At 43.6% G+C, this 25,601-nt stretch overlaps 2 protein-coding genes across 6 annotated transcripts; one reads left to right on the forward strand and one right to left on the reverse strand.

The window, feature by feature from the left end:
- The first annotated feature begins 345 nt into the window (after nucleotides 1–345).
- Nucleotides 346–8,082, forward strand: elof1 (elongation factor 1). Of its 4 annotated transcripts, none has more exons than XM_055664288.1 (5): nucleotides 346–497; nucleotides 3,165–3,302; nucleotides 5,212–5,335; nucleotides 6,296–6,366; nucleotides 7,884–8,082. In XM_055664288.1, the coding sequence occupies exons 3-5, from the start codon at nucleotides 5,220–5,222 to the stop codon at nucleotides 7,946–7,948; spliced, it is 252 nt and encodes an 83-aa protein (XP_055520263.1). In that variant the 5' UTR covers nucleotides 346–497; nucleotides 3,165–3,302; nucleotides 5,212–5,219; the 3' UTR covers nucleotides 7,949–8,082. The 4 variants fall into 4 exon arrangements, with proteins under 4 accessions (XP_055520263.1, XP_055520264.1, XP_055520266.1 ...); XM_055664290.1 differs by lacking the exon at nucleotides 346–497 and adding an exon at nucleotides 1,045–1,165; XM_055664289.1 differs by lacking the exon at nucleotides 3,165–3,302 and having other exon boundaries at nucleotides 347–497.
- Nucleotides 7,915–24,856, reverse strand: cnn1b (calponin 1, basic, smooth muscle, b). 2 transcript variants are annotated; one of them, XM_055664287.1, is made up of 7 exons: nucleotides 24,627–24,843; nucleotides 20,314–20,435; nucleotides 18,717–18,783; nucleotides 12,302–12,439; nucleotides 12,077–12,193; nucleotides 11,336–11,482; nucleotides 7,915–10,700 (listed from the first exon to the last, which is right to left on the reverse strand). In XM_055664287.1, the coding sequence occupies exons 1-7, from the start codon at nucleotides 24,684–24,686 to the stop codon at nucleotides 10,389–10,391; spliced, it is 963 nt and encodes a 320-aa protein (XP_055520262.1). In that variant the 5' UTR covers nucleotides 24,687–24,843; the 3' UTR covers nucleotides 7,915–10,388. The 2 variants fall into 2 exon arrangements, with proteins under 2 accessions (XP_055520262.1, XP_055520261.1); XM_055664286.1 differs by having other exon boundaries at nucleotides 12,077–12,439; nucleotides 24,627–24,856.
- Between the last annotated feature and the right edge of the window lie 745 nt (nucleotides 24,857–25,601).

Here is a 25,601-nt window from a genome sequence, read left to right on the forward strand (position 1 = left end):
TGAAGGTTGCAATCTCCCACTCCAGGTGAAAAATGAAGTTGTCTGAGGTAAAAGTCTGAAATCCGAAATCCGAAATCCGAAATCCGAAATCCGACGACCACAGACGACCGACGACCTACGACCTCCCTCCTTCTCGCGCGCGCGCGCCTGCAATTCAAAAGCAACGGTCGGGCGGCCCCGCCCCCGCGGATGAATGACAACGACTCTCACCAATCAGTGCGGGGTCTACACGGCCCGCGGCCAATGGGCGGAGGGGAGAGGCGGGACTTCCGGTCTGTGCCGCAAGACCCGCCTCCCTGGCGGATAATTGACAACACCCCCCCGCCAATCAACGCTGGGTTTAGCCAGCCGTCAGCCAATGGGCGGGGAGGGAGGCGGGACTTCCGGTGCGCGGAGCAAAAGGCCTGTCGCTGCTCGGAGGGGGGAAAGCGCGGGCCGGAAGAGCGCGGGAGCGGCTGGAGGCGACGGTGGCGGCGACGGATAGACCTGGAGCCCAGGTACCGGCCACACAAACACGCACAAGTCTTTGCTGTCCCACTTGTGGACACGCTGTGGGCACCCGGTGCGCGGCCATTGCGGTCGGGGCGAGGGGGTGAATGTGTGTGATGGACGGCACCGTTAACCTGTAGGATGCAGCGGCGGGGGGGGGGGGGCGGGAGCTAGCGAGGGGGGCGGGCACAGCCTGATTGTTGTGTGTGGCAGCCAATGAGACGTCGGCTAGCTGATGAATGGGCGGGCTCGCCGTGATGGGCAGTCCTGGCAGCCAACGGGAAGCGAGAGAGCGAGTAAGGGGCGGGTGGAACGCCGTGATCGACCGGCGGGACATCCAATGAGAAGAGGGCCAGCTAATGAGGGGCTGTGACTGTGATACGTGGCAGCCAATGGGAAGCGCGCTAGTTAATGAGAGGGCGGGATAATGCGTTGATCGACAGGCTGGGCGGCCAATGGGCGGTGCAGCAACCAAATGGGCGGGGCCAGCTGACAGCGTGGCCTGAAGCAAAGATCCTATAGCGGAGGATCTTTGGCCTGAAGTCAGTGGTCCCGGCCTGACTGTAATCCCAGCTACAGGCAACCATCCGTGTACTGCTTCAGGTCCAACGCCCCATGCTCAGACCTTGTGATAGCTGAGGCTTCAGCCTCGACCCAGCTCTGCTTCTTGGACCGGGTGAGCTGTGTCCGGGCGCCTCGGCCTTTAGTTTAGTTTAGTTTATTTTATTTACTTTATATGGGTGTGACTGCAGGTTAGCTTATTTCCCTCTGAATTTCCCTGAGGGGATCAATAAAGTATTTATTATTATTATTATTTATATTCCTTTATAGTTTAGTTTAGTTTATTGTCACGTGCACCACTGGAAAGCTTTAATAGCAGCCTCAGGAAAGGCATAGAAACATAGAAAATAGGTGCAGGAGTAGAGACCATTCGGCCCTTCGAGCCTGCACCGCCATTCAATATGATCATGGCTTATCATCCAACTCGGTATCCCGTACCTGCCTTCTCTCCATACACCCTGATCCCCTTAGCCACAAGGGCCACATCTAACTCCCTCTTAAATATAGCCAATGACCTGGCCTCGACTACCATCTGTGGCAGAGAGTTCCAGAGATTCACCACTCTCTGTGTGAAAAAAGTTCTTATCTCGGAAAGGCATAGAAACATAGAAAATAGGTGCAGGAGTAGGCCATGCACCGCCATTCAATGTGATCATGGCTGATAATCCAATTTAGTATCCCGTACCTGCCTTCTCTCCATACCCCCTGACCTCTTTAGCCACAAGGGCCACATCTAACTCCCTCTTAAATATAGCCAATGAACTCTGGCCTCAACTACCTTCTGTGGCAGAGAATTCCACAGATTCACCACTCTCTGTGTAAAAAACGTTTTCCTCATCTCGGTCCTAAAAGATTTCCCCCTTATCCTTAAACTGTGACCCCTTGTTCTGGAAGGCAATACAATCGAGCCATTCACAGTGTACAGGTAGATAGATACCTGATGATATATCTTTAGGTCTCCTCTAGGATTCTTCCTGACAACCTGAAACATTAGCTCATTTTGTCTTTCAGGATAAGTTATCTGACCAGTTGAATGTTTTTAGCTTTTATATTATTATTATTTCAGTGATTCCAAAGCTTCTCCCCCTCCTCCCCCCAACTCCACAATCACATCACAGTTTCAGAGGTTAATGTAACGTTCATGCACTGTACCCACAATAATATTTTGGCACATGCCATCAATGTTAATGAACCTCTTACTTGGCTGTCCTTTTCAGGAAAGAGTTAGATTTAGCTCTTAGGGCTAAGGGAATCGGGGGATATGGGGGGAAAAGCCAGAATTTTGGATGATCAGCCATGATCATATTCAGAGGTAGTGCTGGCTCAAAGGGCCAAATGGCCTACTCCTGCATCTATTTTCTATGTTTCCCTCTCTGGTGCCCTCCCATGATGACTACTCTTGTTCCATCACTGGGTTATGTTGCTGTTCTCCACTGTTACATCTGTTTGGCCCTGTCGGCTCCATTGCATCCAAATGTCCATCCAGCTATCAGTGTATTTTTATAATCGTGAGGAGGGCAATTTTTATTTGATTACAATTTACTTTATATGGGTGTGACTGCAGGTTAGCTTATTTCCCTCTGAATTTCCCTGAGGGGATCAATAAAGTATTTATTATTATTATTATTTTTATATTCCTTTTAAATATACAGTACTTTTATTTGGAGGCTAGTAATTGACCAGCACAGAGGGCATCTGTTGGTAATATAATCTAGGTAATCTGGCTTGTTGATTGTGTGGGGAAAAATGCCTTGGCTAGAACATGGAGGCTAACTCCTGGGATCGTATTCAAGATGTGAGACTTTGTTTAATGTTGCTTCTGAGTGATGGCCCCTGTGACAATGTACCCAATCTGTCCCTTCCACAGAGTACTGTCCCTCTCAGCCTCTCTTCCCCTGAAGGTGTTTGTGTCCAATTTTTGTATCAGAAGTGCCACTTGCATGCACTGCAGCTTTGCCTTGGGGTTACATGCAGCATGGCATATCAGATTATAACGGTTTGGGCAATGCCAAGTGAAGGAAGGGGAATAAGATAATCACCTTCCATTTTCTGTTGGAAACATGGTTGTGTGTCACACTGCACATGTACTCATTGAAATCCCTGTCTTTTCACAGGGGTGGAATGCTGCTGGAAAATTCTCATGAAAAGTTTACAGCCATGAGTTGCTGATATACTGAACTGAAGCCGACATTTTGAACCAAAGCCGCAGTGGATTTGGCAAAGTGTTGAGTTGGTATTGCATTGCTGCACAGGTCAGTACTGCCATTCACTTGGGATGATTCTCCTCGAATGGCCTGACGGCAATGGCTTTTCCACTGCACCAGATTTCCATCTATGTGAGTCTCGTGTATTAGAGATCAAGCAGATGAAATTACCAACTGTTCACACTGATGGGGGAAACCCTCACCATCTAGTGCTCTTTAGGGGAGGCGGGAGGCGGGGGGGTGCCAGTCCACTTTCACCTGTGTTCACCCTTTCACTAAGACTCCCTTTGTTTGTGGGATTCGATAAATCTATGAAACCCAGAACATTTAACAATTCTAAAAGTGCTTTTTTATTTTGTTACAGGTCAATGTACTTACCAGAACCAGTAAAACCAACCATGGTTGTTGAAATATTATTCTGTGGATATTGTGATAACAATGCTGACATTTATAGAGGCTTTAGCTGCAATTTATAACTTGGACTTGTAACCTGAGATTAGTTAGGGCTGTTTAATGCTTGGGTTCTTCCCTTTTAAACCTTGATAAGCTGGTTTGTGAGTTGATATTGCTTCAAGATGTCACAACTCCATTGAAAGTTTGCAGTAAAATGGCACATTGGAAAAGCTAATGTTTGCTGCAGGCAGATCTGGTATGAGAGGTTGCCCGGGTGATCACTCCATTTGCACAGGCCCATGTATCACTCCCAGCTAAATCCGGGGCCCCTAACCTAATCTGGATAGTTTCAGACATCAATGTTCTGACAAAGTTGGTGCTAAAGGTGCATATTTTAGTTGTGTAAACTAGAGAAGTGCCTAAATGTGGAGGCCTTAAACTTGTTGTTTCTTCTCCACCTTCTAAGCTCGGGTATTGGCTCTAAATGGTTGGAGAAAGTGTGTTCTATATTTGTACAGGGTCTCAATTTGTGGTTTAGAGACTCGACACATAGTTAGTCAGATAGGTTATTTTAAAAAAGGCTGTGGGTGCCCAGAACTATCGACATGGTAATAGGGTTCTGCTCCATTTTGACTTTTTTCAGATGAGGAAAAAATTATTTAGTCAGAGGATGGTGAATCTGGAATTCTTTGCCACAGAAGGCTGTGGAGGCCACACGTCAGTGGATATTTGTAAGGCAGAGATAGATTATTGAATAATACAGGTGTCGGAGGTTATGGGGAGAAGGCAGGAGAATGGGGCTAGGAGGAGGGATAGATCAGCCATGATTGAATGGTGGAGTAGACTTGATGGGCCAAATGGCCTAATTCTACTCATATTCCTAATGATACTTGTGCCCGTTGTGTTTGTGAAACCCTTTTATTTTTCAAATTCCATTTGCCAATCCAATTTAATATTGAAATAGTCTCTGCTTCAGTAACTAACTGTAGCCTTGACTATTTATTATTTGGATAACTTAAAAAAGGATATTTGATGTCCCAAAATACACAAGCCCTCGAGTTCAGTAAGTATTGAGTTAAGATTCACACAGTGGATGATTGTGTAACCCATCTCATATAATCTTTCTGAAAGGACTGGACTTGCAGTAGAGATGCCTTACTCAATCTTTTTATAAACTTGAGATTGTCCAAGATCTTGCTGCTTTCTTAACTTGGATCCAGTTTCATTTGTCTCTACCTAAATACACTCCCATTCTCACTCGATATTATTATAATTCTCAACTTAGTTTCAAAATTGTCTTTACCCATGGACTTTCCTATTTCTAATCACTCGCTGTGTAATGGAGGTCTCTGATGGTTCTGTGGGAGATGTTACATTTCCCTCTACCCAAGCCATGACAACATTTCAGTGATGTTTGTGAAGGGCATACAGTAACCCTGTGACCCAATAGGGTGCTCATAATTCTCCGCAGATGTGGAACAAGCAGTCACACCAGCCTTTTTATTACTATGTATGGTTACAATATTGTCAGAAGTTTTGAAGTATTTCCCACTGTGTCTTGCAGAAGTTCCAATGGGCCGCAGGAAATCGAAGAGAAAGCCTCCAACCAAGAAGAAAGTGCTTGGCACGTTAGAAACACAGTTCACTTGTCCATTTTGTAACCACGAAAAGTCATGCGATGTTAAGATGTAAGTGTATGATGCCTACGTTGGCATATGTGTCTTTGGGTGGTGTACCGCTTTAGTCCGAGTCTGGAATATCACTATAGGTAGTGATGTGTTTTGGACCTGGTACATTTGTTGTACCTATACCTAGTTGAATTGGCAGATGGGGCAGGGAGGGTGGGAAGGAGTGTGTGTGTATGGGGGGGGGGGGGGGGGGGGGGGGGGGGGGGAATGTGGGTTGTGGTGGTAGGAGTGAGCACGTTAAAGATCAGAATGCTGGTTTCCATTCTTTATCACTAGGAGTTGTTTTAGTGGCCTTTGTTATCTGTAGGCTGGATTATATCTTTTAGTATTGTGTAAATGTTAAACTCTGAGTGAAATAAAGCAGTTGTGAAATGTAGCACATGCGACACCGTGACTCCCATCTCTTGAAGAAGTGCATTGACAAATTCCTTTGGATGGAGTTCTTTGTACATCAAGAAATATCCATTTTAAATTAACGGTATAAAACACATTTAAGTCCCCTTTTAGTGCATACTCAATATCATTTGATATCCTTTTGACATAATGAAATAAAATAATTCATTTTCCTTTATGAGAGAATTAAATGTATGGACAGTTTTTAAAGATTCTATATGATTTTGTAGTTTAGACCCAATCAGACCAAGTTGTACTTTAACTCTGGGTTTCTGTCTAAGTTGCTAGTGCAGCTGGAATGTCTGATCTTGATATTGTGACTTTTACAGTAGACTAGGAGGGGAGTAATTGTAATTAATTTACTATTTCTACCAAAGATTACAAGCTAGAAAAGTAATGTCGGTGCTTACAAAGTCAAGTATATATTGTCAATATTTCTTCACCTGGTAATACTCCTATCTTGCAGAATAATACTTCTATTTCTTACATAGCATGTATTGATCATGTCTATATTAAGTTTTTAAAGTGTTACTTGTTTACATTGTTTTCTTCCCTTCCGTTTTCCAGGGACCGTGCGCGGAACACGGGTATCATATCCTGCACCGTATGTTTAGAAGAATTCCAGACGCCAATAACATGTATCCTTGTTTAAATACAAGTGGTGAGAGATGTTTTGGGACAATTCATTTCTGTGTCATTTGTTACTGCTGTGTATTGTTGCCCAGGTTGTGACATAACTTGCGGGAGCTCTGTGGATCACAGTTTTGAGTTGTTGATAAGATTTGAATAAGATGGGTTGAAGTAGAAGGAGGCAACTGGAATGGGAAATATATACTGGCTAATCCTCGGCATTCCAAGAGGAATTCCAGGGGCGGCACGGTGGTGCAGTGGTAGAGTCGCTGCCTTACAGCGCCAGAGACCCGGGTTCCATCCCGACTACGGGTGCTGTTTGTACGGAGTTTGTACGTTCTCCCCGTGAACTGCGTGGGTTTTCTCCAAGATCTTCGGTTTTCTCCCACACTCCAAAGACGTACAGGTATGTAGGTAAATTGGCTTGGTAAATGTAAAAAAATTATCCCTAGTATGTGTAGGATAGTGTTAATATGCGGGGATCACTGGTCGGCGCTGACCCTGTGGGCCAAAGGGCCTGTTTCCGTGCTGTGTCTCTAAAACTAAAAACGAAGAGAACTAAATGAAGGAATTTAAAGAAAAGGAAGTTGGAGGTGGATATTGTTGTGAACATGGATATAGCTTGTTTTATTTTTGTTGTGAAGTGTGTGGGTTTAGAGCTCAGTACGGGCGTGAATAAGATGGATCATGGCCTGTTGGGGACTGTGGGACAGGTAGATGGAATTGGGGCAGTGTGAATTGCATTTGCAGCATTTGACAAAGATCATTGTTTTGGTCTCCTACTAGAGCATTGTTTTGGTCACCTCCTAGGCTAAGCTTTTCCAGCTTTGCATCACCAATATGTTAATGTAGCCGTCCAGATGATCAGTTTGTTGTTATCTGCAGTTCTCTTTCCAAAGTCCCTAGTCTGTCTTCTATTGCCTTTCACTGTAAGTCAGCATCTTCCCAAAACTCCGCAGATTGCATCCTAACCCATATCCAAATATGCTGCCTGACCTGCTGAGCATTTTTTTGTTGTTGTTGTAAACCAGCATCTGCAGTTTTTTGTTTCTCATAAGCCATATTTAGTTCTGTTCACACAGAACATTGCAGCCATAAAGCAAATAACAAACTGCTGGATGAACTTGGGTAGATAAAAATGCTGGAGGAACTCAGTGGGTGAGGCAGCATCTATGGAGCGCAGGAAATGGGCAACGTTTCGGGTCAAGATGAACCTGGGTCATTCAGCATCTATGGAGGGAAATGGACAAATTATGTTCTGAGATGGGGTTCTTCTCTGGTCTTTTTTGCTCAAGTTTCTGGCATCTGTAATCTCTTGTGGCCATAGACTGGTTTAGATGTGAAAATCAATTGAGTTTAAATATGTTTTATGGTCTTGCCTCCATCCCCTCCAGCTCAAAAAATCTCCTTGGAACCCCCGTGCCTATCTTGGAGAGGTCATGTCACTTGCTGTGTAAAACTTGGATGATATTTAATTGTTAGTATTCACTTCCTTGCACAAGTCTTTTCCTTAACGGTTGCTCAGATCTGTCGGAGCCAGTGGATGTATACAGTGATTGGATCGATGCCTGTGAAGCAGCAAACCAATAGTTTTGCCTCAAGTACTGTGTGTTTTACTTGGCAGTGCTTTTTTTTTTGCTGACTGTAAATAATAGTTAATGTGGAATTTTCTGTAATACTTTGGATGGTTTCAGGGTGTTATTAAAAGTTTAGAATTCTTCCATTCACTTTGTGTGCTCTTTCATTTTAATAGGTTATCATTGCCCTTCCAAAATGGGAATGGTTGGTTGCTATTCAGATTCTATCTTCTTGGGGTGAGGATGACTTGGTTCCATTTTTGTTTTAAGGTATGAAAGATGTCTGTTAATCTTGATGTCGGGTGGTCATTGCCTACTAGCTGCCACAGATCTTGACAGAGTGAGGTCTTGGTCCAACGTGATGGACATCCAAATGTGGAACATTTCGTGGATACATAAATGCACAACTGTTCTTTCTTTTCCTTGCCCCCAACTTGCATCCTGATCAGCTCTTTTTGGTCCATTCTGCTTCCCTCTCTATCACTCTTATCCCTCCTTTCTTAGTCCTCCTATCTCTCGGCTCCTTCTTCCTTTCTTTCCTCCTCCATTTTCCTTGTTCACTCTTGTCCGTTCGGGTGACATACCTGTATGACGTGTGTATGCAAAGTGGGATTGCAAGACGTATGTTAGTCGGGAGCCTTTGTGTAACACTTTGGATGCTGTGCACAATTCAGCCTTTTGTGGAGCGGTCCCGAAGTGTTTTGTAAAATAAATTATACCAGGTTGCTCCAATGTCAAATTTAAAATGTACACTCAGAATTTATTAACCAACACTGAGTGATGTGGTATGCTATGGATTTATTAAATAGTGTATGCTTTGGATTCATTACGCTTGATGCACTCTAGTGTAGAACAACAACAGACATTTCACATTCAGTTTACTGCAGTAAAAGGACTTTTAATTAGTCACAGGAGATTAACAGTTCAATCACTGCTGTCAAACTATCACATGCCTGAACATCAAACAAAGAATTGATAGCACCTGAAGGTTTCCAGATATGATTGGTTAAACACTGGTGTAGTTTTGTTTACCACTCTTTCATTACCCATTGACTTATTCTGCAGTGGCAGCCAGGTGGACATTAAACTGGGGAATTGATACCAAAACTTGTGCCCAGTGTTAGGTCTGTGCAGGGAGGCAGGGCACAGCTGAAGCTCAGCCTGAGAGACTTGGTTATAGATTGTTTTAAGCTAATAGGAGTATTTTATGAAATATGTGCTCCTTGGCTGAATCTGATTTCAGGCCTTGGTCTGCTACATTTTTGCATCTTCACAATGAACAAAGTAAGAAAATAGTTGCCCATGTTACAGTTGACGCTGTCACAGTTTTATTGAATATAAATATTAACCTCTGTTCACCTGTGTAAGGTTGATCACATGTCCTTTGGTTGGATGTGCTTCTGTACAAAGAGTAAGCCGGCTAAAGTTCCAATAAAGCCTGATCTCAGCCTTTGCTGTTCTTGCAAAGTTCAACTCTGATGTTTGTCTAAATCTGGGGGGGAGGGTTCGAGATTGAAAAGGCAAGTGTTTTGGAGCAGATTAAATTCTGGATCTCCAACTGTTAGTTATGCTGGATATAGATAGTTGATGCATTGCTTTAAAAAAATAAAAAAAAAAGCTTCTCTAAATCAAGAAACTAATCTAGGCGCTTCTAAAGTCCATATATCGTTTCCTGCTTTTTCTGTGGTTACTGGATTAGTGCTGAGTTGGTTAAGATGGTTTAACCCTTAGTGATGGTTTTCTCAGTGCTTGTTTAGCAGCATAAACATTATACTATGATGGAAACTCAACGTTATCAAAGTTGGCTTAATGAAACAGCCCACATTCCCAGTGACACCGGGCTCCATCTTTTACAAGAGTTGTAATTGTATATTTAAATCCACCAGTATCCATACTGTTAATCATACAACATGGCAATGTTAGAATAACCGATGGTTCAGGTGGAGAGGGTGGGAATGAATGTTGAATCGCTAAATTACCCTCTGGTATATATTGGAATTGGAAATCCAGTCCTGTACAAAATATATCAGTCTGATAATAACACTCAAACTCATTCTGAGTATGTGATTGAAGATTTGGGATTGTTCTACAACACCTGATATGTTTAAGCTCTTTAAACCAGATCTAACCCAATCATTGCATAGCCTTTTGCCAATGATTGCATTTTCTTGCTTTCTCCCATAATTTCATGTTCATTGGCCGGCCCGTCACTGGCTCGGGTGGATAGCAAAATGGGGTGTCTGCCTATTCATTTTTGGTATTGGTGCTGGCCATGGGTTTCTGCAGCAGTGTGCATTGGCAGGGAAGTGTTCTGTGTAGCAGTGGCCAGGGTTAACACATGGGTATAGATGGGGGGAGGCTTTCACTGAGCATAGAGCATTGTAGTGAAGGGATACATAAGGCTGCAATGCACATTTGCACAAGTCAGTCCATTAAGCAGTATCGCTGCGTTCTTACTCAAAGTCCTGATAGATTTGCCTTGGGCGATTGCCATCCGTGGACTGGATTTGTTTGTAGTCTGGGTATTCGCACTCGCTGTATTCTGAGTCGCTGGCCAACTGGATGCCGTCTTCGTTGGGGAAGTTGGAAGGGGAGCAGTACTTTGCGTCAAATACCTGCCGGCTTAGCCCATACACAGTCATTCCTTTCTGTGAGGCCCCCTGATTTGTTCCCATCTGTAGTGACACGATACTGGAGTCGAATTTTTCAGTGCCCATCTTGCTGTCAACAATGTGTCTCCGTGTCCCCGGTGCTGTCATTCCAGCCTAAAAACAACAATCAAATAGGTTGGAAAATGATCAGTGTAAACTGTACTATTTCTCACCCAATCTTCCACATCCATTGAGTTACCATTGTGACCTTGTTCATAACCTGCAACATCTATATAGTTCTTCCAACCTCCTCCATCCCCTGCCATATTCTCCACTCCCATTCAACCATACCAATATCCTCCACTATCATCTTTTCCATTAGTGTCTATTGGAATTATAGGAACAGCACACTGCAGTAACAGGATTATTCCACAGTTAACAATTCTATTGAAGAATTGGAGGATGATGAGATTCCATTGTCACACAAGTGTGGCGCAGCTGGTAGAACTGCCTCACAGCAACAGAGACCCGGGTTTGATCCCAACCTCTGTTGCTATCAGTGTGGCTTTTGCACATCCTCCCTGCTTCCTTCAGGTGCTCCCACATCCCGATTATATGCATGTTTGTAGGTTAATTGGCCTCTGAAAATTGCCCTTGTGTGTCGGGAATAGACTAGAAAGTGGGAATTAGTGTGAAGGGGTGATGGATGGTTGGTGTGGACTTTGTAGGGCCTGTATCCATGCTGTATCTGAAATGTTCACTTGAATACGTCTTTCTGATCTCATTCCTGTGCATGCTCTTCCCCGTACCTGTGATGCTCCTTTGTTGGTTCCCATTTGGAGGCTAATGGTTGTCTGGTCAAGAGGCTTCTCCACTCCGGTTTTAGAATCATACAGATGCCGTCTGGTACCGTAGGCTGTCATACCCTGCTGGCTGGCAAATTTATTTGTCCCCATCTGAAGGAAAAAGAACAAATGAAAAATAGGATACATAGATGGAATGAAAACTTGCCATGTTGGTGAATACAACGTCTTGCAAAGAACCCAACTGATGGAGTGAAGTTTGTACACTAATTGGTTAGTCCCTCCCTTTGAGAGCAGAACATAAACGATATACGTGCAGGAGTAGGCCATTCAGCCCTTCGAGCCAGCACCGCCATTCAATATGATCATTGCTGATCATCTAAAATCCTGCTTTTTCCCCATATCCCTTGATTTGGGGAAATCAAGGAACAATATTTGCCTCTTGTTTAACGCTAATAGAATGATCTCAATTAAATCAAAACTTTGCATTGGGTATCTCCACCCTCCTATTATCCTTGCCTGCTGTTACCCTCTCTCCCACCCATGTGTTCTCAGGAGATTGCTCGCATGGATCTGCCAATGGAATAGCCATCACTAATTTTCTCCACGTCACCCTCCACAGTAGCTGTTCTTACGAACAAGGCCTGCTTTATGGATAATTGAAACAGTCAACTAATGATGCCTTCCTCTGCCTGGTTATAGCTTCCCACCACCTGGCTCACTCCCGATGGCAAGGTCTGCCCATACCTGAAGTCCAATGATGTTCTTTCCTGCTTTCAGTGTCTCATTATTAAAAACGCGATGCTGCTTCTCTGCATATCTGATACCAATATCCGTTTTGGTGTGGTACCCTTTCGTCTTTGCCTGTGTGAAATAAGAGATTACCTTAGCCGCAAGAGAAGAGTGGGTCAGAGGTTCTATTAAATAGTTGCAGAGCATTTTGATTAAGGTGGTCACTGTAGAGGCACTCACCAAGCTGGCTAGGGCCATGAGTGTGGTCTGAACTTGGGTCAAGTTGCAATTCTCATACAAGTCGTTGGCCTCAAAACTGTCGTGAAGCTTCACACCATATTTTGTGATTGCTTTGAGGAAGTTTCCGATATTCTCCAACTGTGGAATAAAAGCAATTGTGATGACCAAGCTGCCAATAGCAACTGGCTGCACATTCTAGCAGTAGTGAATACCCAGTATTAGGAGCTGTTTCTACCAGGAATCGCCTGCTGAAACGCAAGTTTAGAAAAGCTATGACTAGAGCTGAGTTTTACAATTTTAATTATTTTTTAACGAAATGAATTAAGTAAGTTTATTGGCCAAGTATTCACATACAAAGAATTTGCCTTGGTGCTCCGCCCAATAAAAGTCCAAATCTCAACATCAAAATATTTTTTATTGATAAGATTTATACCAATACTAAATCTTAAGCTTGCAGAATTAGTTTTGCTTTCAGATTGATGCAAGTGGACTACTGGTCAATCCATTTCTTTCAAAACAAAGAGCTGGAGGAACTCAGCGGGTCAGGCAGCATCTGCGGAAGGAGTGGATAGGCAATGTTTTTAGTTGGGACATTTCTTCCAACTAAATTCACTGAATTTGTTTATTGGCTGTCCTGGTTAGTGGTGTGATAGTGGCAAAGACAATCAGAAGAGTATAAAGGCAGGTGAAAAAAGTAGGAAAACAAAACTTCCTGCAATTAAAACCACAGGAAATTAAGATTTCTGTTGAAGACTTTCACCAGAAATATTGTAAAGATTTTAACACAATGGGTGCAACGAGCAAACATCTAGTTATACTCGATAAATGGAAACCATCTTGAACCCAACCTCCCTTTTCTAGCCCCCCCCCCCCACAACATCAGTCTGAAGAAGGGTCTCGACCCGAAACGCCACTTATTCCTTTGCTCCATAGATGCTGCCGCACCCGCTGAATTTCTCCAGCTCTGGCAGATTGTAAAGACTGCATTTAGAATATTGTGTTCAGTTCTGGGCACCATGTTATAGGAAAGATATTGTCAAGCTTGAAAGGGTTCAGAAAAGATTTAAGAGGGTGTTGCCAGGACTAGTGAGTGTGAGCTATAGGGAGAGATTGAGTAGGCTGGGTGTAAGCAATTCCATGGAGCGCAGGAGGATGAGGGGTGATCTTATAGAGGTGTACAAAATCATGAGAGGAATAGATCGGGTAGATGCACAGAGTCTTTTGCCCAGAGTAGGGGAATCGAGGACCAGAGGACATGGGTTTAAGATGAAGGGGAAAAGATTTAATAGGAATCCGAGGGGTAACTTTTTCCACGCACTGGGTGGTGGGTGTATGGAACAAGCTGCTGAGGGAGCATTTTTGTCTACCGTCGATTTTCCAACATCTGCAGTTCCTTCTTAAACAACAAGCTGCTGGGGGAGGTAGTTGAGGCTGGGACTATTCCATTGTTTAAGAAACAGTTGGACAGGTTTGGAGGGTTATGGACTAAGCACCGGCAGGTGGGACGAGTGTAGCTGGGACATTTGTTGGCCGGTGTGGGCAAATTGGGCCGAAGGACCGGTTTCCACTCTGTATCTGTGGTAGTGTGTCTGGAGATTGAAAAGTAATGCATCTTATTGCCTTTTAAAAAAAAAAAGGACTGAAATTGCTAATTTTTTCCAAAAACAAAAGAAAAACATAAAACCTAGAACTCGAGCCCCAGTGTGGGTCTAAAAATAATTGGCCGCAGTCAATTTGGATCAATGACGCAAACAGAAGGAAAAGCAAGTTATACCATTGGGTAAATGTCAGTAATGATACATCATTACCGGTATAAAAAATGCCAAGAATGGGGTGAGATTCTTCATATATACCAATAGGGACTTTCTTAGAAATAGATATTTCTGGTTATAAGGTTTGATTATTATCTACATGGACCAATGCTAAGTCATTGTTACTATTTATGGGGTTGCTATTCATTGGAAATGCTGTGACTCATTGGCCTAGACATGATTTGTATGCAAAACCAAATACTCCGGATGCTAGATATCTAAAATAAAAACAGAAGCTGTTTATTTAAATATTTAGCAAAATCTTTCTAGTATTTTCTCATATAATTTACACCAGTCGATTGCTGGTAATGAGGGTTAGTTGCTGATCTACTGGGTCTGTAGGGAGTTGTGATTTGTTGTCTTGGGTACATCGTTTGCTTTTATAAACGTAGGGGATAAGAGTGATAGACAGGGAAGCAGAATTAACTACATAGAAAGTAGGTGCTGGACTAGGCCATTCAGTCCCTCGAGCCAGCACCGCCATTCAATAAGATCATGGCTGATCATCCTAAATCAATAACCTGTTCCTGCTTTTTCCCCATATCTCTTGATTCTGTTAGCCCTAAGAGCTATATCTAACTCTCTCTTGAAAACATCCAGTGAATTGGCCTCCACTGCCTTCTGTGACAGAGAATTCCACAGATTCACAACTCTCTGGCTGACAGTTTTTCCTCGGGTACACAAAAATGCTGGAGTTCCTTCTTAAACAAAAATGTTTCTCCTCATCTCAGTCCGAAATGGCCGACCCCCTTCTTGAACTGTGACCCCCTGGTTCTGGATTCCCCCTCTCCTCCCAACATCGGGAAATTTTTCCTGCGTCTAGCCTGTCCAATCCTTTAAGCAAATCCTTTAAGGGAAGCAAAAGTGCTGGAGAAACTTCACCTGCTGAGTTTCTCCAGCAATTTTGTCTACCTTCGATTTTCCAGCATCTGCAGTTCCTTCTTAAATCCTTTAAGGGAAGCTGAAGGTTTGGAATGGCTGAGAGTATAGTGGTAATCAAAGATCAGAGAGCGGAGCTATGATCTTTGGTGGTGTATACAGATTGTGTATTTAGATCACTGTTTACGTGGCTGTGCTGTTTAGACAGATTGAATTTTGATATGGTAGTAAATCACGAGAAGGACATTTGCATGCCTTGCATATCGTTCTGTAGTTATAAACAAGTCCCCAATTTCGTCATTGCTCCTACAATCTTTCTCGCCACAAGCTTGCACCTTGTCTCCAACAAGCTTCCCATTGGCATGTAATTGATCCACAGAACTAATAGGAAACCATTATTTGAGAATAGAGAATCATTACTGAGAAGAACCATCTGTTCAGACACTGAAATGCTAAGTTAATTGACAAAGTAGCAGAGCATTAGTTAAATGCTGAACAGTGGGATTATTTACTTCAGTGTGAAGAATAGAAAAACATTGTATTTATAAATAGAGAAAAACTTTTAAATGTTAGTTTATAAGCTGTAAATATTAAGGCACATAGAGGGGTTAAGAATTTGTGGAATATTGGCCTTGGTTCTAAGAGTTAAGAAAAGTGAAGAAATCTTGTACAGTCTGAGCAGAGTGTTCTTCTCAGTAATGATTGCCTCTATTCCAACTATTCTCAACTAATGGCTTCCTTTAAGTTATGTGGATCAATTCCACACCAATGGGAAGGTTTGGGGTACAGCACCTTGAGTATTGTGTGCAGTTTTGGTCTGCAGGTAGGATATATTTATCCTGGAAGCTGTGCAGCTTCATTAGATCAATGCTTGGGTATGTCGTATGCAGAGAGTTTGGGTAAGATTGGCCTGCACTCACTGCAGGTTTAGTTTAGCGATACAGAGCGGAAACAGGTCCTTCGGCCCACCGAGTCAGCGCGGAACAGTGATCCCCGCACATTAACACTATCCTACATACTCTTAAGGATAATTTATATTTATACCAAGCCAATTAACATACAAACCTGTACGTCTGTTCTATTCTGTTCTGTAGTTTTTTGCACAATCCGCAGGCATTATATGTAACAAATAAACCTGACTTGACTTGACTTGGTCTTTGGAGTGTGGGAGGAAACCGAAGATCTCTGATGAAGCCCTTGCAGGTCACGGGGAGAACGTACAGACAGCACCCGTAGTTGGGATGGAACTTGGGTCTCTGGTGCTGTAGGTGCTGTAAGGCAGTAACTCTACCGCTGCACCACTGTGTCCCCCAATGATGAAAACAAAAATTATCTTTGATTCTGAAAGGAACCGTCAAGGTCGAGCTGGGAGATTTTTTCCTTTAGTTTAAGTGTAGGACATAAAATCAGGACAAGCAGTTGGTTGTTTAGAATAGAGGAGATATTGTGTTGTTTCGAATTATTTTAATGGTACTTTGTTGTCACCTGTACCTAGGTACAGTGAAATGCTTTGTTTTACATATCATGAGGTAAATCGGTATATGGCAGACCTCATCTAGGCAGTGCACAAGTGTCACCACGTTTTGGCGCGAAAAAGTTAGAAATGTTGACCAAACAGTCCTATCTCCAGGTGGGATGTGGGAGTGCTAACGTTCTTAAAGTACGACACATAGTCTGACAGATCTTTGCTTTCTGATTCCACGCTGGTTGTTTGTGTTGCTCCGTAGATACTGTTTTTTCCTTGGGACGATTTCTATGCATTGCCTAGTTTTGAAATTGGGTCTGTAAGCCCGCAAGCGAGTCTAGAATAGATATGTTCTCCTCTCCATAAAGAAGTAACTGATATCTATTTTGCTGGCCTGCTCTTGGCAATGTTACTGAGATAGCTTCTCTTCTCGAGCATTAGACTTGTTAACTAATCTCAAGCTGCTCTTAAATTATTGCTCACAATCAGTAGTAATATCCAATAATATGTCTGCATTACCGACATATAGTAACTGCAGTTTCCACCCACTACTGTCAATCTGCATTTTAAGCTGTAGAAAAGCATTGCCTTTTTTGGGTGTATAGCTCTGAGCTTTTGTATATCTTATCTTCAGACTCTTGTTGAGGTTTTGTGCTGAGCATAAGATGGAGTGTGACTGTTACATTCAGGGACATCCTCCTAAGCAGAATGCCCGCCAGATGCTGTGTGGGAGTATGCCTGGTTTCCATCACCCACCACTATGTTCTCATGTAGACAGATGGATCTGGAAATATGTTCACTACATGACACGTTATTGTCAAGGAAGAAAAGGCCTCATCTTTCTTGAACCAAGGTTAAATGGCAAGATAGACAAAATTGAAAAGTCCAAGCATGCAACATGCATGAAGGGTCTCGACCCAAAACATCACTTTTTCCTTTTCTCCAGAGATGCTGCCTGACCCGCTAGGTCACTCCAGCATTTGGTGTAAATCAGTTTCTGCAGTTCCTTCTTACACATGTAAAATGCAAGTTGTAGGAAAGAACTGCAGATGCTGGTTTACACCGAAGATAAACGCAAAATGCTGGAGTAACTCAGTTGGATAGGCAGCATCTCTGGATAGAATGAATGGGTGACATTTCGGTTTGAGACCCTTCTTCAGACTAGAGATGCTGTCTGTCCCACTGAGTTACTCCTGCATTTTGTGTCTATCTTCACGTTACAGAAGATGAGGGTTGGTTGTGTAGGCTGGGACTCTATTACTTGGAGCGCAGGAAGATCGGGTGACCTTACAGAGGTGTTTAAAAGCACGAGAGGCTTTTGTGGCTAAGGGGATCAGGGGGTATGGAGAGAAGGCAGGTACGGGATACTGAGTTGAATGATCAGCCATGATCATATTGAATAGCGGTACAGGCTCGAAGGGCCGAATGGCCTACTCCTGCACCTATTTTCTATGTTTCTATGAGAGGAATAGATCAGGTAGACGTACATAATCTCTTGCCCAGAGTAGGTGAATCGAGGACCAGGCTTAAGGTGAGGGGGGGAAAAATAATTAATAGGAATCTGAGGGGTAACTTTTTCGTACAAAGGGTGGGTGTATGGAACGAGTTGCCGGAGGATGTCGTTGAGGCAGGTACTATTGCAACATTTAATAAATATTCAGACAGGTCCATGGATAGGCCAAGTTTAGAGGGATGTGGGGCAAAGTAGGCAGGTGGGACTAGTGTAGCTGGGACATGGGCAAGATTGGCCAAAGGGCCTGTTTCAACGCTGTATGCATCTATAACAGTAAAGCAACAGAACAAAAGGCAGCATTTAGATAGCCTTCAGCGTCCAAGGGGCATTTTCAATGACATTTTGAAACCAGGCCACAAAAAATGAGTTTAAGACCATAGATAGGTCTCGGAGGTGAGTTTGAAGGTCTGTGTTAAGAAGAAAGAACAGCAAGGCAGAGAGATACAGGGAGGGATTTCCAGAACGTCAGGATGTTGGAGGCTGAACATATGGCCACCAGCTGGGAAGTGATTAAATCAGGATCTGCTGGAATGGAAAAGTAGCAGGGAATGTTGGAGCAATATTAACCAATAGGAAGGATTAAAGGCTTGTTGGGGCTTCACACATGGCCTGTAGGAGTGGGAACAGATGGGGCAGAAAGAGACCAAATCACACCAGTCCACGCAGAGTGTAAAACCCCAGAATGTTTGCCCACTTGTCTCCATCCATGCTGATCCCACACACACCCTTTCAATTTGTTATCCCTACCTGATGCCAGTTCTGTGGGGAGTCACTAATCTTCTTCACGGAGCCAGGTTGTAGTTTATTTATTAGGCTTAAAGAGAAGGAAATGCAAGATGAGAACTTTAAATATGAATACAATAATTCCCTGATTTATGAATGCTTAATTTTTTGCAATAACATTATTGACTGTTGAATATGTACCTTCAGTGTAAGAAGCAACTTTTCACTGTAATGAATAATGTGCCATTATTTGCGCATAACAATATGTTATACCAATAAAACCCACAGTATATTTTACCCAGTCTTTTAGTTTACAAAATTTTCACTTAATTAAATATATTTCAGAATACATCCCTTTTGTACATCAAAGAATTATGCCCCTGTCCTACTTGGGAAACCTGAACGGAAACCTCTGGAGACTTTGCGCCCCACCCAAGGTTTCCGTGCGGTTCCCGGAGGTTGCAGGTAGTGGAAGCAGGTAGGGAGACTGACACAAACCTCTGGGAACCGCACGGAAACCCTGGGTGAGGCGCAAAATCTCCAGAGGTTTCCGTTCAGGTTTCCTAAGTTGGACAGGGGCATTACTGTGTAACAAAGGGCAATAGTGATTAAGCTTTTGTGAGATAATGTTACCTCAAAGTCACTGTGTGGCTGGCTTCTCACTGAAGGAGAGTATCACTAGCACAAGTGATACAGACTGCCGACTAATTGGGATAAGCAGTTGGTTAGACACACATTGATGGCAGATCAGGGCTGCGATGCCTGGTTGAATATGTCTGGGTAGAGAGACACTTTATGGACGGGTGAAATGGGTGGAGGTACATGGGTTACATGACGAGGAAGAACAATGCTGGGTAGGGCTTTGCAGGGTAGGAAGACCATAACAGTGTTTGCACGTGAAGGTGGACATTGGAGGCTGGTGGTACAGTGTAGGTTCAGTAGAACTGGTGTAGTTGGTAATTCATCACACACTATGAGGCTGTCCAAAGGCTAGTGGGACCGTTAATCCGCCTCGAGGCTCATTGGGAGCTGGAGCCGTCGGATGCGAGGAGTTGGCCGTTAGGAGGGTGAACCAGGGTAATGCCTTCAATGTCGGCTGCAGACACAAAGATGGCTGGATGAGGATAGGAGAGGGACGTCCGTTCTCGGGAACTGCTCTTGTACTCTGAGTCGGCGGGCCGACCCGGACTTTGCATAATGGCGCCAAAAATTGCATATGTATAATATAATGTAAAAAATATATGCAAAAGGAATTTCACTGTGCAGTTACATATGTGACAAATATAGCTCCATTGACCATTGCCTCAAGACCCATCTCTTCACCGCTGCCTATCCTTAGCCCCACGTGCCGTCCCGTTTCATCTGTGCATTAATTGCCTCATACTGTGTTTTGTATTGAATTCTGTATTTACTTTGTGTACTAGTCATGTCTCTACTATTTATTTCATTCCCCTTACATGTTTTTCCTCTACCTGCTAAATTTTTGTAAGGTGTCCTTGAGACTCTTGAAAGGCGCCCATAAATAAAATTTATTATTATTATTATTATTATTGTGTACTGGTTGTGAGTACATTCTCCTCTTGAACACTCGGTTCCTGGAATAGTGTTTAGATTTGCTTACTTGCACAGTACAATTCCATTCTTCAGCCCCTCCATTAAGCTTTCAGGAAGAGAGACTCCAATGACATCTTCAATCCATCTCCGAATATCCTCATCTTTTTGTGGGTCGTACTTCTGGGCAATCTGTAGGCCACGGGGAAAACAAAGTGAATTCTCTTTCTTTTAAAATCTTTTTATTGTTTTCTTTAAAAAAAAAAACAAAAATAAAACATAAAAAACAGAGCAAAAAGAATAATGATAAACATAACAATGGCATTGATACATAGGGATCAGGATTACATTAGGCTGAAGAAGGGTTTCGGCCCGAAACGTTGCCTATTTCCTTCGCTCCATAGATGCTGCCTCACCCGCTGAGTTCCTCCAGCATTTTTGTGTACCTTTAATTGAAACCTTTTAGCTTTCAGCATTTAGCTTTAAGTCTCATTTAAACAGATCACTTTTTAACTGGTCCAATCATGGGGTAAGCTCATATAAATATTGGGGTCAATATATGTAAAAGAGGTTTGTTTGCTGGCAGCCAAAGGACAGTCATAAGGAGAGAGGAGAAAGATTTAATAGGAACCTGAGAGGCAACTTTGTCACACAGAAAGTGGTGGTTATATGGAAGAGGCTTTCAAAGTTGGTGGTTGAGGCGGGTATGATAACAGTGTGTAAAAGACATTTGGACAGGTACATGGATAGGGAAGGTTTAGAGGGATATGGGTCAAACATTAGTAGGTGGGACTAGTGTAGATGGGGCATCGTGGTTAGCATAGGCAAGTTGGGCTGAAGGGCCTGTTTCCGTACTGTATGCCGATAACTTTATATCTCTGTTGCCTGCAACGTATAGCTCTGCGATTTTCCCCTTTCATGTGATCAACCTGTGCCTCGCCCAGGAGCCTGGTGCTCCAAATACACACCCACCCTTTGTGTCTAAGCAGGTAGTTTTGTTGCAGCTTGTGCCTCCATATTATGAATTGGTTATAGTATAAAGTAATTGGGGAACACTGTTGTATTGTGTAGGTTAAATTGGTTATAACGTAATCTCGATTGTGAACCACAGTGAGGGCTGGCACTTGGACTGCTGTTTCACAATGCCAGAGACCCAAATACAATCCTGACCTCGGGTGCTGCCTATGTGGAGTTTGCACATTCTCTCTTTGACAGTGTGGTTTTCCTCCAGGTGCTCTCCACCCAATGCTGGAGTAACTCAGCGGGACAGGCAGCAGCATCTCTGGGGAGAAGGAATGGGTGACATTTCAGGCCGAGGCACCTTCTTCAGTCCCTTCTTTCCTCCAGATACTCAAGTTTCCTCACACATGTGGGTTTGTAGATTAATTGCCCTCTAGAATGCTCCTGGTGTGTAGAGAGTGGATATGAATGTGGCATAACATAACCTAGTGTGGATAGGGAACAATATTCAGCCTTGACATGGTGGAACGAAGGACCTGTTTCCACACTCTGTCTCTGTCATATGAATCTTGCTAGTGGGTCCTGATTGTTCACTAGAAAGGGAAGTGAGGTGTGGCCTTTGGTGCCAGAAAGCCTGGGCCCAGGGGAGCAAGGAGGCCCAGGATTAGCGCCCCGAACTAGACCCCAGTTCAGTTCCAGGCCTACGGGCTTCCCAGTGGGATGGGAGATTGCAACCTTCACCTAGTCCACCCTGTTTCGATGAATGCAATCAACCTGGCGTGCACAATCAAATAAGATCAAATAGAACAGGTTGTCCTACAACTTTAGGCTGTGCACGCCATACGCAAGAAGAAGAAGAAGAGCTTCCCAGCAATCAACTCGTTACCTGTACCTGGCCCCAAGCCATATTTAACAGTGAAGCTGAGCTTGGAATTCCTTTTACTCCATTTATAGAATCTCAAAGGATATGGGGAGAGGGCAAGAGAATGGGGTTGAATGGCAAACTATAGATCAGCCATGATTGAATGGTGGAGTAGACTCCAAGGGCTGAATGGCCTAATTCTGCTCCTATGACATGAACATTGCTGAGATTGTATATTGAGATAGAAATAGGCAATGTCAGATTGCACCCCTTTGTGAACTCCAGTGCTGCTGAACCCTCATTCATATCTTTGCTTCCTCTTGACTAGACCAGGGCAACACACTCCCGTGTTGTAACGGGCTGGCTGTGCATTCTCCACCATTCACACCTCTGCTCCCTGTATACCAGCACACACTAAGTCTTGCTCATCCAGTGTCCATGCACCTTCTGACCTGCACTGGGTCCTGATTAAGCGAGCCTTGATCTTAAAATTTAAGAAAGAACTGCAGATGCTGGAAAAACGAAGGTAGATAAAAATGCTGGAGATACTCAGCGGGTTTCACCTTTGATCTTAAAATTGGCATCTTTTCTCAAATCTCTTGAAGACTGTGCCTCTCCCTAACTCTGTAATTATTCAAGTCCTGTTACTCCAAGAACTCTGTGCTCCTCAAAGTCTGCCCTGATTAAACCCCATCATAAGCACTCCAGCATAGGGAGGTATCTCCTCTAGTAAGTCATAGGAGGAGAATTATGCCATTCGGCCCTTCGAATGTACTCTGCCATTCAATCATGGCCGTTCTATCCCTCAACCTCACTCTCCTTGTCGCCATGGGGAAAAAAGTATTTTTAGTTTAGTTGAGGTAGGTTGTAGTAGGTGGTAATGCTATTTTTAGGCAGTCGAAGTCAAATCAATCGAAGGTAATGCTCGTTGAGAAAAAAAAGGTATGAATGCCCGCTAAACTTTATTAAATATTGTCTGACTTCCCCCTTTCTCTAAAGGACTTCTCTCCCCTTCTCTCACCCTCTCTAAAGGACTTACCGAACTGTGCCAGCCGTCTTTTACCTTCCGGCTATGAATTTCAGACAGCGCTCCCCCGCTTTCCCTGGACCCTGTGTTTGCGTGCGTGTGTGTGTGTGTGTGTATGCGCAGACGGTCGATCCGGCTTGCTGTTTCATTGCTGATGGTCGATCTAGCTTGAGGTTTTCAAGGTGAATGCCCTCGAGCTTGAAGGCCGAAGACAGTCGCTGTAAAGTCTTGTTAGTGGGACAGGCCCTTTCCTCATCACCTTGTGCCCTTCAAGTTTCAAAGTGTTTACGAGTACAGAGTCTTAGCTTGCCCGTAGAGGCCTGTTGTTCTGGAGGAGGCACAGGGTTGATGTTCAGTTTAATGTATTGTCATGTGTACCGAGGTACAGTGAAAAGCTTTTTTTTGCGTGCTATCCAGTCAGCGGAAAGACAATATGCGATTACACGTGAGCCATTTACACTGTACAGATACATGGTTACACGTGTCCCCAAAGCCCTTGACACCCAATAACTCGTACAGCTCTGCATTAATTTTTGTGAAGCACTTTGAAACGTAGCTACATTGAAGTTGCTATGTAAATAGAAGTTGTTACAATGAGCTTGTAGCATCCCTACCCTGAGTGAACCTGATAGTGAGATCAAGTGGTTAACTTTTAACTTTCATTCACAGTTGAAATGATTCAAACAGAACAAAGTGTTAAGTTCATGGAAAAACTGCAGAATTGATTCAGGAGAGATTTGCAGATAAAGTTTACATTTTTCTAAATTAATCGATAAGTTGATAGTACACCTCATTCAGGGGTGTTTGCCGTTAGTATAAAGCTCTCCTCCCAAACCACCTCACCCTGCATTCAGAGCTGCACTAACGGTGACTAATGCATTTCGTTGTCTCTGTACTGTACACTGACAATGACAATTAAAATTGAATCTGAATCTGAATCTGACTACTGTTAGACTATATTAATGTCGGTTGCAGCAACACACACCAGTCGAATACACGTTTTAAGTACAAATGTTTATCAGACTCTCTGTTTCAGTCATGGAGCTTGCCTCTGACTAACTCTGCTCTAACAAACAGATCAAATCACTGAAGATGTTTCCTTTCTCGAACATAAGTTGCGGACTGGAGTTTGGCAGAAGTTGCCCTTTAGATTTTACCTGGTGGCTGCTGTTTGCATCTGGCAGAATCAATACTTCAGGAGGTTAAATTCCTCCAGCTTGGCTTATCTCCCCCCCCCCCACCCCCCCCCCCCCCCCCCCCCCCCACCACACTTCTGCGGGCCACATTTCATTCATTGACAAGCTGGCTAATATTTAAAAGAATGTTTGAACAGCTCGCTGCAAGCACTGACGAGATGATCTGTACAGATGATGCTTGCACATCTGCCACTAATAACTCTATTAAACATCAGATGTGAATTGTTAATGAGAGGCTTGGCGTGATCGCAATTGCCAGCAAGGTTTGCCGAAAGTCCCTCGCTCTGCACTTGCACAGTTTCTGCCCTGGTGAAAATACAAGAGCAGTATCTCCCTACCTTACGGTTCACCTCCGCTGACAGCCCATATGCAGGGCCCTTGTTGAAATGCGCTGACATCCTTTGGATTGTGGAGTAAATTAAACTGCAGGCTTTAAAATCCCCACTTCCTGCACTCACTGGTGTTTAGTTCTGGAAACCCCACAAAAATTCCCCAAAGCTTTCAAACTCTTGAATTAGTTGGATCTGAGACTACTGTCCAATTGGTTCAGAGGTAGCCCAATCAGGTTGGCTGACAATCCCAATGACGCCAGCCTATTGGAATTTGAGAAAATGCCGTCACATTTTCCATCTTGGCTGTTTACGTTGGATCTGTAGAGAGATTGGTTTGATTTGGCAGCAGCATTTCATACATGGAGAAAAATCTGTAATTCGAAGGATATGAGTAAGAGTTTTTTTGTTGCTCCAGCCTTTGAAGTATCAGGTGTTATCGGGCCAAGATGGGTAGCACTGCCTTGTCACATCAGGGCATACCTGGTGGTTTACTTTGGAGATACGGCGTGGAAGCAGGCCCTTCGGCCCATCGAATCCGTACTCTAGGTCTCCGTTATCCCATTTTCTCATCACACAATAAACAATAGGTGTAGGAGTAGGCCATTTGGCCCTTTGAGCCAGCACCGCCATTCAATATGGTCATGGCTGATCATCCTCAATCAGTACCCCGTTCCTGCCTTCTCTCCATATCCCCTGACTCCGCTATTTTTAAGAGCCCTATCTAGCTCTCTCTTGAAAGCATCCAGAGAACCAGCCTCCACCGCCCTCTGAGGCAGAGAATTCCACAGACTCACCACTCTCTGTGAGAAAAAGTGTTTCCCTGTCTCCGTTCTAAATGGCTTACTCCTTATTCTTAAACTGTGTGTGGCCCCTGGTTCTGGACTCCCCCAACATCGGGTACAAATTTCCTGCATCTAGCGTGTCCAAACCCTTAACAATCTTATATGTTTGAATGAGATGCCCTCTCATCCTTCTAAACTC

Source organism: Leucoraja erinacea, chromosome 39 (genome assembly GCF_028641065.1).
Source record: "Leucoraja erinacea ecotype New England chromosome 39, Leri_hhj_1, whole genome shotgun sequence".
NCBI lineage: Eukaryota > Metazoa > Chordata > Chondrichthyes > Rajiformes > Rajidae > Leucoraja > Leucoraja erinaceus.

Excerpts from the sequence above, each read along its gene's own strand:
- cnn1b (XM_055664286.1), bottom strand. The coding sequence starts at position 24,686 with ATGTCAGCGCATTTCAACAAGGGCCCTGCATATGGGCTGTCAGCGGAG. Across the intron at positions 20,436-24,626 it reads CAGCGGAGGTGAACCGTAAG|ATTGCCCAGAAGTACGACCC; the intron begins GTAGGGAGATAC and ends CGTGGCCTACAG. Across the intron at positions 12,440-18,716 it reads CCCCACAGAACTGGCATCAG|TTGGAGAATATCGGAAACTT; the intron begins GTAGGGATAACA and ends TTTATTCCACAG.
- elof1 (XM_055664288.1), top strand. The coding sequence starts at position 5,220 with ATGGGCCGCAGGAAATCGAAGAGAAAGCCTCCAACCAAGAAGAAAGTG. Across the intron at positions 5,336-6,295 it reads AAGTCATGCGATGTTAAGAT|GGACCGTGCGCGGAACACGG; the intron begins GTAAGTGTATGA and ends TCCGTTTTCCAG. Across the intron at positions 6,367-7,883 it reads ATTCCAGACGCCAATAACAT|ATCTGTCGGAGCCAGTGGAT; the intron begins GTATCCTTGTTT and ends ACGGTTGCTCAG.